This window comes from Poecilia mexicana, unplaced genomic scaffold (assembly GCF_051168715.1).
Source record: "Poecilia mexicana isolate PSO_F unplaced genomic scaffold, ASM5116871v1 scaffold_2, whole genome shotgun sequence".
NCBI lineage: Eukaryota > Metazoa > Chordata > Actinopteri > Cyprinodontiformes > Poeciliidae > Poecilia > Poecilia mexicana.
In genome coordinates this window covers 50,198,608-50,217,772 of record NW_028263371.1, presented here as the reverse complement: position 1 = coordinate 50,217,772, position 19,165 = coordinate 50,198,608, and the positions used below count along the sequence as shown (strand labels likewise).

Sequence of the window (19,165 nt, the reverse complement as noted above, 5' to 3'; positions counted from 1 at the left end):
CAGGGTGCAAGATGCTGGCAGGGAAAGCGTACATGGAACGACATAACCAAGTGGCGGGCATAGTGTACAGGAACATCTGTGCAGAATATGGACTGGAAGCCCCGAGGTCAAAGTGGGGAACACCCCCAAAGGTGGTGGAGAATGACCGAGCTAAGATCCTGTGGGACTTCCAGATCCAGACAGACAAGATGGTAATGGCGAACCAACCGGACATTGTGGTGGTGGATAAAGAACAGAGGAAAGCCGTTGTGGTGGATGTAGCAATACCAAGTGACCACAACATCAGGAAAAAGGAGCATGAGAAACTGGAGAAATACCAGGGCCTCAGAGAGGAACTGGAGAAGGCCTGGAAGGTGAAGACCACAGTGGTGCCTGTGGTCATCGGGGCCCTCGGGGCAGTCACCCCCAAACTGGAGCAGTGGCTCAAACAGATCCCAGGAACAACATCAGACATCTCAGTCCAGAAATGTGCAGTTCTAGGCACAGCCAAGATACTGCGCAGAACCCTCAAGCTCCCAGGCCTCTGGTAGAGGACCCGAGCTCAGAGGATGAAAGAGACCACCCACGGAGGGTGAGAGGGGATTTTTTTTTTTTTTATATATATATATATATATATATATATATATATATATATATGGCAACCTCGATGAGGTCACAAGGAAAGGAGCCACAGCCAAATACCTCCAACGAATAAGGCAAGTCCTGAGAAGCCAGCTCAATGGCAAGAACAAGATCCGTGCAATAAACAGCTATGCCTTACCAGTAATCAGATACCCTGCCGGAATAATTAGCTGGCCAATGGAAGAGATAAAGGCCACGGACGTTAAGACTCGGAAGCTACTAACCATGCATGGAGGGTTCCACCCCAAATCCAGCACCCTGAGACTGTACACAAGCCGTAAGGAAGGAGGCAGAGGACTAGTGAGTGTGAGAGCCACTGTCCAGGATGAAACATCCAAGATCCATAAATACATCAAGGACAAAGCCTCAACGGACGATGTGCTCAGCGAATGTCTCAGGCAATGGAGAACAGAGGACGAGGTGCTGGAGGAACCATCATGGGAAGACAAGCCCCTACATGGGATGTACCACCGACAAATAACTGAAGTGGCTGATATCAGGAAATCCTACCAATGGCTGGAGAAAGCTGGACTCAAGGACAGCACGGAAGCCCTCATCCTGGCCGCCCAGGAACAGGGCCTAAACACCAGAGCAATAGAGGCTCAGATCTACCACACCAGACAAGACCCAAGGTGTAGGTTGTGCAAGGAGGCCTCTGAGACAGTCCAGCACATAACAGCAGGGTGCAAGATGCTGGCAGGGAAAGCGTACATGGAACGACATAACCAAGTGGCGGGCATAGTGTACAGGAACATCTGTGCAGAATATGGACTGGAAGCCCCGAGGTCAAAGTGGGGAACACCCCCAAAGGTGGTGGAGAATGACCGAGCTAAGATCCTGTGGGACTTCCAGATCCAGACAGACAAGATGGTAATGGCGAACCAACCGGACATTGTGGTGGTGGATAAAGAACAGAGGAAAGCCGTTGTGGTGGATGTAGCAATACCAAGTGACCACAACATCAGGAAAAAGGAGCATGAGAAACTGGAGAAATACCAGGGCCTCAGAGAGGAACTGGAGAAGGCCTGGAAGGTGAAGACCACAGTGGTGCCTGTGGTCATCGGGGCCCTCGGGGCAGTCACCCCCAAACTGGAGCAGTGGCTCAAACAGATCCCAGGAACAACATCAGACATCTCAGTCCAGAAATGTGCAGTTCTAGGCACAGCTAAGATACTGCGCAGAACCCTCAAGCTCCCAGGCCTCTGGTAGAGGACCCGAGCTCAGAGGATGAAAGAGACCACCCGCGAAGGGTGAGAAGGGAATTTATAAAAAAAAAAAAATTCCCCTCTCACCCTCCGTGGGTGGTCTCTTTCATCCTCTGAGCTCGGGTCCTCTACCAGAGGCCTGGGAGCTTGAGGGTTCTGCGCAGTATCTTCTCTCTTTGTAACCATCCGGCCACACTTCTCTAGTCCGAATGACATCCCAATGTCAGTGCTGTAGATCCTGGTGGTGTGGATCAGTGAGTCGATGTCTCGCTCGCTCTTGGCGTACAGCTTGATGTCATCCATGTAGAGGAGGTGACTGATTGTGGCCCCATTCTTAAGTCGGTATCCGTAGCCAGTCTTGTTGATGATTTGGCTGAGGGGGTTCAGGCCTATGCAGAACAGCAGTGGGGACAGAGCATCTCCTTGGTATATGCCACATTTGATGGACACTTGTGCAAGCGGTTTGCAGTTGGCTTCAAGGGTGGTTTTCCACAGCCCCATCGAGTTTGCAATGAAGGCTCTTAGAGTCCTATTGATGTTGTACATCTCTAAGCATTCAATGATCCAGGTGTGTGGCATTGAGTCATAGGCTTTCTTGTAATCAATCCAAGCGGTGCACAGGTTGGTGTGTCGGGTTTTGCAGTCTCGGGCGACTGTGTGGTCTACAAGGAGTTGGTGTTTGGCTCCTCTACTATTTATGCCGATGCCCTTCTGTGCCGTGCTCATGTATTTATCCATGTGTCCGCTTATCTTAGCCGCTATGATGCCTGACATGAGCTTCCATGTTGTAGAGAGACAGGTTATTGGCCGATAGTTGGATGGGACTGAACCCTTTGAGGGATCCTTCTGGATCAGGATTGTGCGCCCTTCAGTTAACCATTCAGGGTGAGTCCCATTCTGTAGCAGCTGGTTCAGTTGAGCTGCCAGTCGCTCATGGAGGGCAGTGAGTTTCTTTAGCCAGTAGGCATGGATCATGTCAGGCCCTGGTGCTGTCCAGTTTTTCATACCCGAGACTCTTTCTTGGACATCTGCCACAGTGATGGTTACCGGGGCTTGTTCAGGGAGGTTGCTGTGGTCCTCTCGTAGAGAGGTTAGCCACTGTGCCTTGCTGTTGTGGGACGCCTCCCTTTCCCATATGCCTTTCCAGTATTGTTCAGTCTCCAGCCTTGGTGGGTCTGCTCTGTTGTTAGTACCCTGCCATTGAGAGTACACTTTAGCTGGTTGGGTGGAGAAGAGCCGGTTGATCCTCCTGGCTTCATTCTCTCTTGTGTATCTCTTTAGGCGGCTGGCCAAGGCTTGGAGCCTTTGTTTGGCAGTTTCGAGTGCTTCAGGTATGGGCATCTGGCTGTACTTCTTGGGTACTGATCTTTTCATTGCACCCCTTAGGAGCTCTGACAGCTGGCTCACTTCCCTCCTTGTTATCTTGATCTTAGCCTCTAACCGTCTTTTCCATGATGGATATTGGGTCTCATGGTTGCTCTTATAGCCGAGCATTTCAAGGATCACTGATGCTGAGTTGTATATCAGCTCATTGGTTTCTGTTATGGTGTTGGTAGGGATTGTTCTCAATGCTGCATTCACATCTTCAATGAGACTTTCTGATGGTACTTCACTCAGCCGTTGTAATTGGCGTCGGGGTTGCCTGGTGTTCATTCGGGCCACGATTCTCTCTCTCAGGTCAGTTGCTGTCTCGTTCAGCTTTGATAGTTCGTTCATTACTGGGGCTGCATACCCAGTCTCGGGGTGGGGAGTAGTTAACTCCCCCCTGACCTTACCTTTGGGCTCCTCCCTTATGCCGTAGCATTTGTGTTGTACCTCGTCAATCTCAAGTTGTGATAGCAGTTGCCGTTTGCGGATGTTGGAACACTGAGCTACTAGTTGTTTGGCAGTCATTGTAGACTTTGTATATATATATATATATATATATATATATATATATATATATATATATATATATATATATATATATATATATATATATATATATAATTTATTTATTTTTTATTTTTTTCTGTAGAACATTCAACCAAGCAAATTAAACATTTAAGAGGATTTAGTATGGTTAGACCAAATCTTAAACAATTTTAACTAATTGTGGGTACCATTAAAAACACATTCTTGTGTCTTGAAAAAGCAATAATGCCAACTCCTAATTGCGAGAAGAAAAAAAAATATAGAAGTCAATGTCGGAGCGTCATGTAGCTCAGTGGTAGAGCAGGAGCAAAACATTCAGAGGCTACAGAAGCAGCAACAGTCCTGGGTTTGAGTCCCGGTCACTGATGTTTTACTGCATGTCTGCCCTATTTCCTGTCCAGCTGCTGATGAATAAAGGCTGAATAAAGATGTTTTCCAGAAAAAAAAGAATGGGAAGTAAGAAGAATCAGAGAATAGAAATGTTTTTGGTCCTTTCTTATCCTTTGGACTTGGAAATGCTACAATCAAATTTCATGTTTTGCGACTTTTCAGGAAGAACAGTTAATCTAGTAAATGTGCTTTGATAAATATGATTTCATTTGCAACAGCAACCAAAACTGATCCGATCTGTTTATATTCAGTGGAAAATTTGTTTGAAAGGGATATATTTTCTCCCATCTATCAAAAAATATACAAACGTTGGAAAAGCGAGCTGTAGTCCACAGCAAAGTAAAATAATGCAGACCAAAATTAAGAAATCACTGGTTGCCTGAGGACAAAAATAAATAAATGCATAAATAAATGTGGTCATGCTCCATAATTTAGTCACACTGTTTACCCTAATTACAAGCTGTCAGAGAGAGAAAAAATCATATTCTCCAGGTATCAGAATATAAAACACGTCATTAATAGAAAGAGTTTAATTTTACACCATTTAACAGCCTAGAACACAGATGATAAAACCTAAGTTAAACACATTTTCTGCATGTTATTAAAGGCTAATGCAGAAAGAGTGCACATCTAAGCATTTTCTGTGCTGCTCAGTTTTACATGATGTTCCTTTGTCTATATATCTAGCAGCTGCAAATAAGCTCAGCAAAAACCAGGCAAGTAACTAAAATATAAGAAAGAAACTTTTTTGCAGAGGAGAACAAAAAGTCTTATGTTTTATGGATTTTTGCTGTAATAAAATAAAACTCAGCTTGGCATTTTTTTTTTCTACATTTTCTTCTTTCATGCTCCTTACACTACCATGTCGGCAGCCTTGCAGAAAGAGTACGGCCATAATAAAAGTGTCTACCACCATGTCTAAAACTGAGGCGTAGCTGAATGCGGGAAACAGGCTGATTGACAAGAAAAAAAGGTGGCATGCAGGAAGAGGGACCCATATTGAGTGCAGCGAAGAGTGCTCTTACATTCAAGTAGCTACAAATGAAACGGAAGAGACTTCAAGGCAAAGAGCAAAGTTTGAGATCAAACTTTTAAAAATATATATGTCTGTAGGCTCCCAAAGCAAGAGCTCTTGAAGAAGCATCAGCCATGTGTGCACCTGAGCTTCCCTTTGAGATGAGTGTGTCCTTCCATAATTCATTCATTTCAATACATAAAAGTGTCTGTCTCTGTCACAGAGAAATGGATTCTCTCTTTGTACAACAATTCTTCGATTTCATTTCCATATGAATAACAGTTTGTGCCCCTCATGTAATTTGCTTTGTCCGCAGCAGCAAGTAATTAACGGGGACAGAATAGACCAGATGACAAAGCAAATATGAATCTGTAGATCTGACATAAGCATTGGAAGGGAAATTGATTTACGCTACCATATTGCAAATGACCAATCTCTCATCACTGCAGAGGGTTTTTTTGTCCAATTTACTAATTGAGACATTACTTCATAGCATGCATGAGACAAATGTGGACAAGCTTCACCCGTTGGAGAGTTTGGCAGATTCTACAATACGCTGCTATGCAGAAATGATTTACTAAGCTGCTGCAAGGCATGTAAGTATAATACATTATATTGCAATGTAATTCAGTTTTTCTCTTAGATGCAGTTGAACTAAAATAAAATATCTCACCAGAAGTGCTTCCATCCAGGGATCCGACGTTGCTCTCATCTGCCACTGAAAGAAAAAACCCCACACAGAGAAAACTGACATTAATGTTAAGTCAATGCTGTGTTGATCACAGTTTCTACATTTCATGTTTCTCTCTTGTTTAGCATCTGTTACTCCTGCTTAGTTCATCATTCTCTACCTAACAATTATTCTTCATGTCTCTTCATTTTACAAGATGGCCGACATGCTGCCCTTCTTTCCTGTGATGTTGAGACGGCTTCACTGCTACTGAAACACTTTTCCGTCCTCCCTTCTGCTGCTGCCAACCATGTATCCCCCTCTGACCTTTTTGACCTTTAACCTCTTGGTATCTTTTTCAATGTTTTCATTTTTCTTCAGTCACTCTCCATCCGGCCCTGCTCTCTTGACATAGTCGCTGCTTTGATCATCATTCCTAAAGGTAATTACCCTCTAACTCCATCACACCGTTGCTCCTCCCACCTTTCCGGCACTGACTGTTAGAACTAAACCAATGCACACAACAATAACCACAGAAACAAAAACCGGGCCTTTAAAACCAATATAAATCTTTTCTTATCATCACTTAGAGCTTTTTTGGTACTGAGAGATAATAAAATTAAAGAAAATAAATATCGCCGACAAGACGAAGCACAAGCAGGTGCAGTGGAAAAAAAAAGGAAATAAAAAATGTAACTATCCTTAGAAGTTTTATCACGTTTGGCTGTAAAATAAAACTAAGACCATCAAAGACAAAATAAATGATGTAGCTGACCAATAAAATAGAACCTAAAAGTGTTTTACAGCATCTGAAACACAGCAAAAAATCTCTGTTAAAATGCGTCCTGGTAAATTAATGTTGCTTAATTTGTCAGAGTGCAAAACAAGCACTTTGTGTTAAATATGTTAATGATATTTCTTGCAATGCGCAATATCGTCTGATTATATTGTTAAAACATTTGTGGTGTCATTTAAAATCCTAGAAAAACAGGAAGGATCTTGTGGTCATCAATGTTGTTTTGGTGAAATAGACAAAAGTGCGTCCTGATCATCTGTCCATATCTCCTCTAATTACTACACTCTGGTGAATGTAGCAAGTAATCATCTTCAATAAATGAATACTTAAGTCCAACTCAAACAACTTACTGTTTTTTTTTAATTTTTTATCTTAGATATGGGCGTAGCCAAAGCGGCTGAGTTTGAATGATTACTTTAATTAAAGCACAGCGAGTTAAGCTCGCTGCTAATGAATTAAGTTTAAAATGTTCTGCACAGAATTAACTTTTAGACTCTTTAAGGCATTCAACTCGTACATCAAGAAAGAAATATTATTTAATTATGGTGGCATCTGTGTGCGTCTGTGTAACCGATATTTTACAGTTCCGATAGTCAACTTTTTTAATTTGAAAAGACTGAAGTGCTAATGAGGCAAATCTCATCTGATTTGCATATGCTGATGAAAAGGCACTTGTGCATACAATGAGATATTTTCTGACTGAAGCTAAAGTTAACTGTGTTTAAGAGTCGAGAGGAGATTTTCATAGTTCATTTTGGAGTTATTTTAAGAAGATGCCTGTGTGCCTTTACAGACACAGTTCTAGCCTCTTTTTTTTCCTACACTGTACAGAATTATCATTGCAATAATTTAAACAAACCCTCGAAAGTAAGGATGCTTTAATTGCAGCATCCTTACTTTGGTGATAAAGGATATGCAACATGTTAGTCCTCACTTTACAAACAGCTTGGTTTAAAAGTGCTAAAATACCTCCTTCTTTACTTAATTTGACTAAATTTAGAGCTGTGACTAGACATTAAACAGCAATGCCAAATTACACCAAAGCTGACTCGTAGTAAATCTGCATCTAAACGCGTAAAACAAAAGAGGTGAAGCGAAGCCCTGAAAATGCATTATCCACATGGTATTAGTGTAGAAATGAATGTTTGTGCAGTTCACATAAATTTCTCCCTCTCTTTTGTTCGAATCCGCACGCAGACGCGTGCTCACATCTGGCAGCTGAGCAAAGTCGAGGAGGAGGACTGAGCAAAGTGACATTTGAAACAAAACACTTTTGTTGCACTGCTGCGACCGCTGTCATGTCGCACTGATGTATGCAAAGGAATAGATGTTAAGTGTGCACATGCCCATTTCTGAGCTGACTTTTTAACAATAACTGAAATGTCACTCAGCACTTGCACGAGAACATCAGCAATCAGGGAGCAACAGGTGACAGAGATGTCAGCAAAAGCGTCATTACGGTGGTTTAAAGTCGCTGTTCTGACATTTGGTTCAGAAATAAAAGACCCGCCCTGACATTCTCTTTTAATTTTACACCAAATATGAGCTTTGACTGAAAATTAACTAGGGACGGAGAAAGACATGAAAACATACAAATCCTATCAATTATCAAAAAACTGACAGTGTTATCAACTTTCTGGTAGAGATTTTGACAATAATGTGAGTATGTTAGTAATACAAACGCAAAAAAAAAGCACAAAAAAATTAGATAAGAAGTGGTCAACAGATTCAAAATGAATGTATCCAAGCCTGCATTGATGTCAGTCTGCATGCAGTTTGTGCTGCCAATGCAGCAGCCATGCATGAGCAGGAAAACTTTCCAAACGAGGATGAGATGCATGCGGCCATCATGCAGAACAGATAAACAAGAAAATCACCCCACCAGTGTGATGCTGGTTTTGAGTCGTACCCAGGTCCATGCTTTTAGAGGCTTTGATGTGCTGGAACTGGTTCTGGGTGGGAGACTGAGGCTGGGCCATGGGGGATGTCTTAGAGCCCTCACTGCAAGAGATTAATGAGAAGGTGGTTAGACAGCTATGTAGCAGATATATATATATATATATATATATATATATATATATATATATATATATAATTTAACATATTCCTGGTGACCTTAAATTCAAGCAATCAAAAAATATGTTCGTCTTCAGATTGAATCAAAACATTAAATGTCATTTTCTTCCATGCAGAGAACAGGAAGCTGATAAAAAGTGATTAGTAAAGACAACAGTCCTCGCTTGGGTTTAATTATCAGACAGAGTTAAGCTTTTTGTATGAGAACTCTGGTAAAAAGCTCAAACACACCTCTCCTGTAAGAAAGGGGGCTGATTAGAGCTGCTCATCTCCACATCTTGCCCGTACAGCACTCCCTCCTCTTCCTCCTCGTCCATGTGAAAATAACTCCCATTGGTCACTGAAACGCAGAAAACAAAATAAGATAACCTGGATTAATACAATGAAGCCAACCAAAACAGATTTTTCCTACCTTTGGAATCAGATTACGCTGATGTTTATGATAATAAATTGTATTTCCACAGAGAGAATGAATGAAGCTGATGCTCTGCTGTGTCACAGCCAGGATAAATATTGATACCTTCACATTTAGCTGAGAGTGTATTTTTGGTGATTTGCTTTGAAAAAATGCACCCAAGGGAAGTGACTAGACAAGTCAAGGACATAAAAAAAACTATAAAATGAATTATGAAATGTGGACTATTCAGCGAGAAAGAAAACAAACCCATTCCATGACATTTTGTTCCCTGGGTATCAATATGATGCGACACAAACACCCATTTCTCTTATCCACTGGTCACTGAGCAGGATGAACCACCCATGTTTATCTTGCCATTGTGCACATTAAGGCAGATAATGAGGGAGGTAAAATATCCCCCCAAAAACCTGCAGCAGAATGTGGCGTCCAGGGGTCACCAAGTCTCCACGACGGAAATTAGATGGTGCCACACGCCAGCTGGTTGTAGGAAAAAAACATCTTTCTCCCTTATGATAGAAATTAAATATGTGGATTTTATTAAATGCTACAGGGACTTTAACTGCAGCTGTGTAATTTGCTCAGTCACTAAAATTATGTTTTTTTAGCAACAGACTCCAAATAGGTGTAAAATACGGAGCCTATGAAAAGTATTCACCCGAATGTTTTACCCTTTTTGTTGCTTTTACAAATCAATCATGAGCAACAAAACTTGTCAGTTTTACTGTGCATTTCATAGAAAAGTAGCCAAACCATTGTTGTTAATAATACGACAGCATCAACAACTATCTGGTCAAACTATCTGGTGTTCCAACCAGACAGTATCATTTTGTCTTAACATCATTTACAGGCTTCCTAATCTGATTGGGAGCAGTAAAACAGAGATAATGACATACAAACTGAGAGACATGTGACCTGATCTCTTCCTCACAATAAATGAATGAGTGAAGTTGTTTTAAACGTTAAGCAAATGGGTTTTTATTTAAAAAAAAGAAAGTGATGCACAGTTTTATACTTTGAAAATACATTGACAGTTTATCATTATTACAATATAACTGTGTAAATTAGTAATATAAGTTCATAATATTTATTGGTTGTCTGTTCAAATTGTCATGAACACACAATTTACACGGCAATCAGATATTTAATCTGTTGGTTGGAGTCTCACTGCAGCGGAAACACAAAGATAGCATGGATGATGGCGTCCAAGATGTCAAAGGTTAAAGTGAGTGTTTTAAGTAAAACTATTACAATTTGGTGGTGAGACAAAAAGCTGGACCACTATATAAAGAGGCCATCAGCTGTCCAGGAATCATTTCCTGATCTCAGGAACTTTTCTGCATGTCTTCTTCCTTTTTCTGTTTGTCATTTCCTGTCTACACCACTGTGAATAAAGACAACTAGTGTCACAAAAAACCCTAAAAAGCCAAAAAAGAAGAAAAACATGCTTAGTTTCCCTCTAGCATTTATTAATTGAAGTCTGATGGTTGTGTTTGTGGAAGACACCCAGATGTTCACAGGAACTACAGCTCCATATCAGACTTAAGTAAAAAAAACTTGTACATTTACATTTTTTAAAATCAGTTTGAAAAAGATATATTTTTGGGTTTCTTCCTCCAACAGTCTAAAAGCATGACTGTAAAGGCTCCAACATACCGAGGTGCATTTCCCTCCACTTTGAATTGGACTCAATGCGCAAACGGACATTTTTACAACATCATAAATGTTGATCCCTCGTGTTGCCCTATGAGAAAATGAAAGGCTGGCCTCCAATTTGGAGGGACTGTGAAAAGACAGTCCCGCTTTTTTTATGTTCCAATTTTGTGAAATATTGTAAGACGAGAGTACCAGTAAATTATTTGACCTGATTAAATTTAAAAAAATCGAATTAAATGTTAGATATTAAGAAATATTTCACATGTGCAATTATTCTCCAACAACAAAACATGAATTAGAATGTTTTACACATCTTTTCCAGGATTTTTTTTTTTTGAACACTAGAGAGATGGTCCAGCCGTTACAGCTTCTGTTTTCAGTTTTTTTGTCTCTCAAATATCTGATCTAAACACCTACTTTAATCAATCCATCTGGCAACATAATAGCCTGTGCTGTACTTACGCTCCATACCCCGTAAACACAACAAGAGCACTACTGTTGGGCTTAAAATCTATTTTCCCGCATTGTAGGCTCGGAGTGCTTCCAAAACGTCGGCAACCTGGAGCTCAATACTGCGTCTGAAAGCCTCCTAAGTGGGGCTACTGCTGCTCAATAGAACATGAGTGAAAGGTGGGTGAAAATAGACTTGCAGCACAGCTGTAAGGTGCTGGTTTGAGTCCATTGTTCCAAAAAGACTTACATGAGATGGATTTTAAGGAAGGCTGAAAAAAAAAACTTCCATTATGGATCTAATGGAAGATATAAAGGCAGCCGAGCTGGAAGGTTATCGGTTATCCTCATCGTAATTTATGGGTAAACCTCCAGCTGCTTCCATCATTTGGGGAAACAGTTTTTTGAGCCACATTTGAAGCTTGTGGCCTATAAGACTTTAAATTGCCTACACTTTGTTCTGTTTTGAGCAATGTTTGCAAAATCTGCCAGTACTTATTTCTCAGAAAAGTTAAGAGACGAAAAAGAAAAAAAAATGTACAGATGAGCAAAGCTTAGTAAGAAAAAAAGGAGAGATGATGAAAAGGCAGCTGAAGATGGAGCAGATGTTTCACACTGATATGGCTTTGTCTGGGCTTATGACAACTTGATACACAGACACGAAATCCTCTCCAGTGCCATTTACATACAGTCATCACTTCTCAGAGTGCATTGCTGCTGCACAACACAAGCTAGAATTACTGCACATCACTTCGCTGAATGCCCTTTATCTGCTTGCATCTGCACACGTGCGTCTGAAAGCAGAGATGTTCGGAACTGCAGGGGAAGACAGGCATGTCTGAAGATATCACGCCGCCTTCATCTCCACCCTTCCTCCCTCCCTCCCTCTTTCCACACTAATCACCTGCTTTATTTTTCTCCAGCTCCTTTTCTTGCAATCTGATATTTTGGCTGCCATTTATCTCTCCTCTCAGATCTCCCATAAATCATTTTATCTCCCGCTCAGTTTTCAGCTTTTTATTCCCCCCCCCGAACTCCCTTCCTTCTCCTCTTCACTGCTAGCACCTTAATCAGCCAAACTGTCAAAAACACATTTTTTATTTCACCTCACACGCGCAGAAATCTGTTTTCACTGACTCCCGCTATTTGAAGTGAAAAGGCATTTGTTGTGGATGATAGATCAATAGCAGTTTTCCCCAACAGCAGATAGACAAATTGTCTTCTTCGACACTCAACTATTCCTTTCTGTCAGCTGTGTTTGTCTGCAGCTAGTCTTTTTTACAAACCATGAAAAAACAATGTGGCTTTTTTGGATTTTAATGTGAGGTTGTGCTGGTCACCAGCAGATTTAGTAGATTTGAAGAAACATGTACAAATGTCTGTTTTTATCCATAATCCGGTTTGAACTTAGAGGGATAAGTGTACACACTCGTGTTAAAATGCCAGGTTTTTATGATGAACAGTCATTTCAAAGACTTTCCACAAACAATGAAATAAATCACACCCAGTTCCACTGAAAAACAAATATACCTGTTGGAAACACTCATCTTATCTTCATTTTTTGTATATATTTTTCAGGGGAATTTGGATGTATGCTAATGTAATGCTAAAGGGAAAAAAAAGTCTTTATCTTCAGATACATTAAGGTTTTAGTCCAAAATTGACTTGTACTTGGGACTGTTCATGACTTTGCTCACACTGATGAAAGCCCCACACACGTCTGAAGGAAAGTAACCATATATTCTAAGTTTGTGTTATACCATAACACATTCTCTCACAAAGTCATTAGCACATTTTAGCAAGGCATAGATGTTTTGTTTTTTTTTGCAAGTAAAGACCAGTGTTTTGAAATTATACTCCATAGTCCAAACAAATTAAAAATAAAGTTATTTTGTGTATGTAAATCTTCATGTTGTTTTGTTGCTGGTTTACCTCAATTTCCCACTGAGACGATATTTCATTTTATTACTATGCATTTCTATTCTAATATAAGTTACATGATTTAATAGAGAAATTATAAAAAATGAGAACAACACTAGATTGTATTCAAGCTTATACCTATCTAAGGGAAAACAATAAAATCAGAAAAACAATAAGGGGGAAAAGTTAAGGCAAAGGATCCAAGTAACAGATACAATAAAATGCAGTGAAGGAGATAAATAATTATTGAAATCTACAGCATAAATACATAAATTACACATCTGCATAAATACATATGTAGTGATTCTTTATTCTCAATTTATTCTTGTAAATAGGCAGACATTAAGGGAAAAAATAACAAAATATAATTCTAATTTGGACCTTAGTGCCAAATGAAATGAATTCAGAGTATGAAAGAGTTCATTAGCAGAGTAAAACACTGGCAGGCACAAACACACACTAATGCACAAAGATAAACAACCGAGCAAGCAAAATAACTCAGAGAGCCTAAGATATGTGCCTACTGTACACAAACACAGGCTTAGAAATGCAAACACACACCACCATGTTCATCCAAATGACACTATAGCTGAGGTGAGTTTGAACAGCGAAGTGTATTCAAGGTCAGAGCTGTTTGCCGGATTCAGTGTAAACACACAGACAAATAAAACCAACACTGTCTGATACTGGCCAAAAAATCCCTGAACCAACACACCCACATGCACACACCCACACACAGCGGAGACTAACACGACTCAAAACAAGCAGAGATATCATACAGGACCAAAAAGGCACACTTTCAAACAAACGAGCAGAGAGAACAATGACGACTGCACAAGCGATGGAACAATAATTTATATTTATATCCTAAAGACTTACCGCAACCAAAGCTTACTAAACCCTAAACAACTGTTCAAAAAAAAAAAAAAAGCCAACACGTCGAACATTGTGGGAATCTGCTCTGTTTACTTACTGTGGCAAACAAATTTATATCCACCAAGACATGAGAAAAACAGGAGGACGCAAAAATACAGTTACACATGATTATCACACACAAATAACACAGGCAAAGAAGCAGCTATGGTGTGAGAATATGGCAGAAAGAACATTGAGTCGTTAAAAAATTTACAACTTTACAATTTTTGATTTACTCAATATAGTGGGAAAAGTTTCAAAATAACCTGATTTTTTTCAGTAAAAAAAAAAAAAAAAAAAAAATTCAGAAAAGTAAAACTGCTTGAAAATCAAAATTATGAGACCAGACCCACTTGGCGTGCCTGTTGTAAAACAAAACTCCATGTTATTTTGGCACTTTTAACAAGCAAGTGGTTTCTGACGAAATTCCAGTTGTTCTTCGCAAACTCCAGACATTTACATTAATCTCGGCTAGACAAAAAAAGCTTTCTTTTCCTGCCACACCTCTAAAATCAACCACTTGGCTTGCAGATAGTATCTAATAGTTGCTTTGGAAACTTGGTAACTCCATGACTCTACTCTTTGCTTAAGTTTTCTGACCTTAAAGAAAACTTTTCTTCCCTCACTATATCCCCCCACCACCATGTGGTGGCAAGATAAACTCAGGTCTTTATAATTTGCACATAAATTAAGTTGTCCTCCATAGTCTCTTTTAATGTTGAGGTCTCTTTTTTTTTAAGTTTGTGCTTCTTTTTCCAATTTTACATCTTTTTGATGATAATGTTGAGCTCCTCATTAATTCTTTTAAAGAACACTGCCTTGGCATTCTCTATCAGCTTGCACCTTACTAAACTAGTCACGGCTCTGTTATTTCTTCCTCACTCTGGTTAAACAATCAAATTCGAAGCCTTTTACGGTCCTGTAAAAAGGCAGAAAGACGGTGGAGGTCCAAGGGTTCGGATGTCCATCGTGAGTTCTTCAAAGAGCTTCTTTACTCTTATATTGCGGCAGTGAAAGAGGTTAGATCCCCTTATTTCGGTAATCTCATAAATTGCAGTGAGAAATAGCCAGGGGTATTATTTGTCACCACCAATAACACATTTCTAAATTATTTTGTGAATAAGGTAATGGACTTAAAATCTAAAATCTGCCTGAGTTCCCTCCCTTATGCTGATGGTTCTCAGTGCTTGGAGTCATTTCCTTTTTGTGTACAATTACACTTAATGACTTGGCTACATCTATTGGCAAAATGAAACTCTTATCATGCTCCTTAGAGATATTACCTCCCTCCATCTTGTCAGGGAGTCTCACCAACACGAGTCCTTCACTTTTGTTGATCTTTAACAGCTCACTAAGGCACAGTTTTGTCTATTCTGTTTTAAACACGCTAAGGTACACTGCTTTTAAGGAAACCCAATCTTGACGGCAGCTTTACTGTTAATTACTGCCCAATTTCAAAACTATCAGTTTGAAAACGTTGAAAATTCAGATTTCAACTACGTAAGGTACTCGTTTTTTTATTATTTTTTAGTCTGGCTGTTAAAAATCCCACTCCACTGAGACATCGCTTTTGAAGATTTATCCTCCTGAGACCCAGCAATGCATTTTTGTCCTCTGTGGAGTACATAGGTTTTTTGTTCATAACTCTGAAACTATACATGCCACTGTGTTAAATCCTGTTGGTCCTTAGAGAGGACATCCTGGGCTTTCCAATGATATGACATGTGTGGGGGTGGGGCTTTTCTGGAATTTTCTTTCTGATTCTTCACAATGGCTGCCATCCCTGTGAGCACATTTTATCGAAAGAAGAAAGGTAAGTATATTATTTTCTAATTATGAGCTTTGTGAGTTTAATATTCAGATTGCTTCTAGTAAATGAACATCTAAGGAATAGTTAGGTGGATTTTCAGAGCAGTTTAATTATTTGTTGGGATAAAACATAACCTGTTTATGTGTGTCCTCCATAGAGGATATCAGGATTTGCTTTTTATTTTTTTAACCTGTTTTAATAGAAATCAGCTCACTGACTGAGGCAGAGAAAATCCTAAACAGGATTATTGATGGAGACTCAGACATAGATTTGTCAGATGAGGAGGACCAAGAGGGACAGATTGACGGTGATTTTGAGGTCGGGAGTTCAGAGGATGAGGCATCAAGTGAGGAAGAGGAGAGTGAAGTTGAGGATGCACGGGCCCGTCGCCCACTTTGGACCAAAACTAACACGTAGGCTTCTGAGACAAGAGTAGATAAGCTTAGACAGATAAGAGTATTTTTTTGGATGAACTATCACTTTTAGAGGACATAATTATTTAATGTATTTGTCTGTCTCTTAAGATTCCTGCCTGTGCTGGAAGACTCCGGAGAGGTTGTCTGTACTGCCCCAAACCGTGTAGACTGGCCACCATCAAAATACTTTGAGCAGTACATTGACAACAAAGTTTTTGAGGACATGTCCTTTTGCACAAACCAGAGACAGATTCAGGTGTCAGGCTCAAGTCTGAATACAACACCTGAGGAGATTAAGACCTGGTTTGGAGTCTCAGTGTACATGGCATGCCTTGGTTACCCAAAAATCAAAATGTATTGGGCCAAAAAAACAAGAGTGCCAATAGTTGCTGAGTCGATGACAAGGGATCGCTTTTTCAAGATCAGATGTTCTTTGAAAATCACTAATGATCTTGATGTAACTGAAGAAGAGAGGAAGCTCAATATGCTTTGGAGAGTCAGTCCACTTTTGAAGAAGGTGCAACAAGGTTGCCTAAACCTACCCAGGCCAGGAAATGTTTCCATTGATGAACAAATGATTCCCTTTACTGGTCGATGTCCAGTCCGTCAATTCGTTCCTGGCAAGCCAAATCCAACCGGATTGAAGGTGTTTGTTCTCGCTACTCCAACTGGAATTGTATTGGATTTTGAAGTCTACCAAGGAAAAAACACCTTTGTCGGCAGAGACACAGGACTTGGAATAGGAGCAAATGCAGTTCTTCGGTTGACTGAGTCCATTCCCAGGGGAACTCACCTGTACTTTGACAGGTATAAACGTCAATTGTGGTGCTGTTGATGATGATTCTCTGTAAACAAATGACACTTATTTTTTATTTTTTGTGTTTGTGTCTGTCTGTCTAGGTATTTCACCTCAATAAAACTACTGGATAAATTGCTAGAAATGGGTCTGCCTGCAAGTGGAACATTGATGAAAAATAGACTCCCAAAGGATTGTAACATTACATCTGATAAAGAGTTGTTGAAACAAGGAAGAGGCTCCTCTGTAATGGTGACAAGGAAACATCCTGAGCTGGCTGTGACAAAATGGGTTGACAATAAACCTGTACTCATGGCATCAACAGTGCATGGAATAGAGCCCCAGGATACCCGGACCAGATGGTCACTGAAAGACAAAAGGCATGTTCAAGTGTCCAGACCTGCAGTGGTGGCAGAGTACAACACCAACATGGGTGGGGTTGATATGTGTGATAGAATGCTTAGTTTTTATAGAATGGCTAACCGCACAAGGAAGTGGACTGTACGCACAATCCTACACTTCTTCGATCTGGCTATCACCAACTCCTGGTTACAGTATAAGGAAGACAGCCAAGCTTTGGCACGACCTATGAAGAAAACTCTCCAATACCATGACTTCAAACTGCTCTTAGGTGAGGAACTGATTGCCCAGGGGCAGTCAGGCCAACCTAATCCAATTGAATCTGATGCGTCGAATGATGAGGAGTACGTTCCATCACAGAAGAGAAGGAGGCCCCAGCCAGATAAGGAAGTGAGAAAGTATGGAGCTGTCCATTTGCCACAGATGATGGACAATCCTAATAGTTCCAGGTGCAGAGCAGAAGGGTGCACTGGAAAAACCTACATAAAGTGCATCAAATGCAACATGTACCTCTGCATCTCAAAGAAGAAGAACTGCTTTATGGACTACCACAAACCAAAACAGAACTAACACACCTGATTAAACTACACTAATCAGCTTGCTTTTGATAAGCTGAATGAGGTCCCTGGAAATCTGAACCACTGGCTTGAATGGTGTAGCCATTTGAAATTTACAGCACTAAAGATTGTCAGAGTTCAGAGGTAAATGTATGCCTCGAAATGTGTTCATATTTGCCACAAGAGAGTCCCGATGTCCTCTCCAAAGGACATACTCTAAAAAATAAATAAAAACATGTTTTGAAATTTTTTCAATTGTAGTGATGTTTTTTCACACCAAAGAGTCATGTAGTGTAAAAAAAATTGAAATTCAAAAACTTTTTTTTCTCTGGGTCTCAGGAGGTTATAACAACTTTTTATTGGCTTCTGAATTGGAATTGTTACATAATAATTTTACTTAATCTCAGTAAAGCAATTACCATAACTTAAGGTTTAAATTGGTATCTCTGGTTCTGCACTACATTTGTTTTCTTATTTATATCTGAGATTACTTTTTTTTTTTTTTTTTCTATTATGGCAAACAAGCTCACCAAGTGGGATTCCATAGGAATCTGTTGTGGGCCCATTATAAGTAGCTTTTTATATGCTCCCTTTAGCTGGCATTATTTAATCTACTAAAACTAGTTATTATCACTTTTACACAGATGGTATTTTGATTTATTACCTGTAAGCCTCATCAGCTGGGTAGGCTAACCACCCTACCCCACTGCTCATCTCTGAGTAGTGATTTCCTGCCCAGCACTACATTGTTTTAAAAACTAATAAGAGTCAATCCATGATAATAACTTATACTTATTTCTGTTCAACTCACAACTTTTGCTGTAGGATTCAAATCTTTACAAGACTTTGCGCTGTGTCTAGACTTCTTATATGCTCCAGCAGGCTTACACTTTATTCTTTAAAGCTAGGTTTTAATTTTAGTGATTTGTTGTCATGAGTAGTTAATATAACTTCCTCTGTAGAAATGGGAAGACAACTTCCAGGTTATACATGAGCGTATCTATACTATGGGTATGCATCTGAAACAGACAATTAGTTAAAATGTACACAGGGCTTCTCCAGTGGCTTTAGATGTAGAAGAGTAGAAGTAGAATCATTTAGGTAGAGTTATATTTCTCCCACAGACGCTGATGACTTTATTACGAGAGAACAATGCTCAGTGTAGATTACTGTAATTAAACCT

General features: G+C 39.9%; 1 protein-coding gene and 1 long non-coding RNA gene across 4 annotated transcripts in view; both read right to left on the bottom strand.

Annotated features, from left to right (window-relative positions):
* Positions 1-19,165, bottom strand: part of LOC106919069 (partitioning defective 3 homolog B-like) — a 218,251-nt gene that overhangs the window by 107,784 nt on the left and 91,302 nt on the right. For 2 of the 3 annotated variants that reach the window (XM_088002255.1, XM_088002257.1), the window contains exons 15-17: positions 8,919-9,027; positions 8,494-8,612; positions 5,819-5,863 (exon numbers count right to left, since the gene is read on the bottom strand). In XM_088002255.1, the coding sequence (XP_087858381.1) occupies positions 5,819-5,863; positions 8,494-8,612; positions 8,919-9,027 (273 nt within the window). The remainder of the gene's footprint in view (positions 1-5,818; positions 5,864-8,493; positions 8,613-8,918; positions 9,028-19,165) is intronic. The other variant, XM_088002260.1, reaches the window with a different exon arrangement.
* Positions 15,712-17,176, bottom strand: LOC148160902 (uncharacterized). Its single transcript, XR_015761877.1, has 3 exons — positions 17,063-17,176; positions 16,812-16,962; positions 15,712-15,826 (listed from the first exon to the last, which is right to left on the bottom strand). It is a non-coding gene; the product is annotated as an uncharacterized LOC148160902 (long non-coding RNA).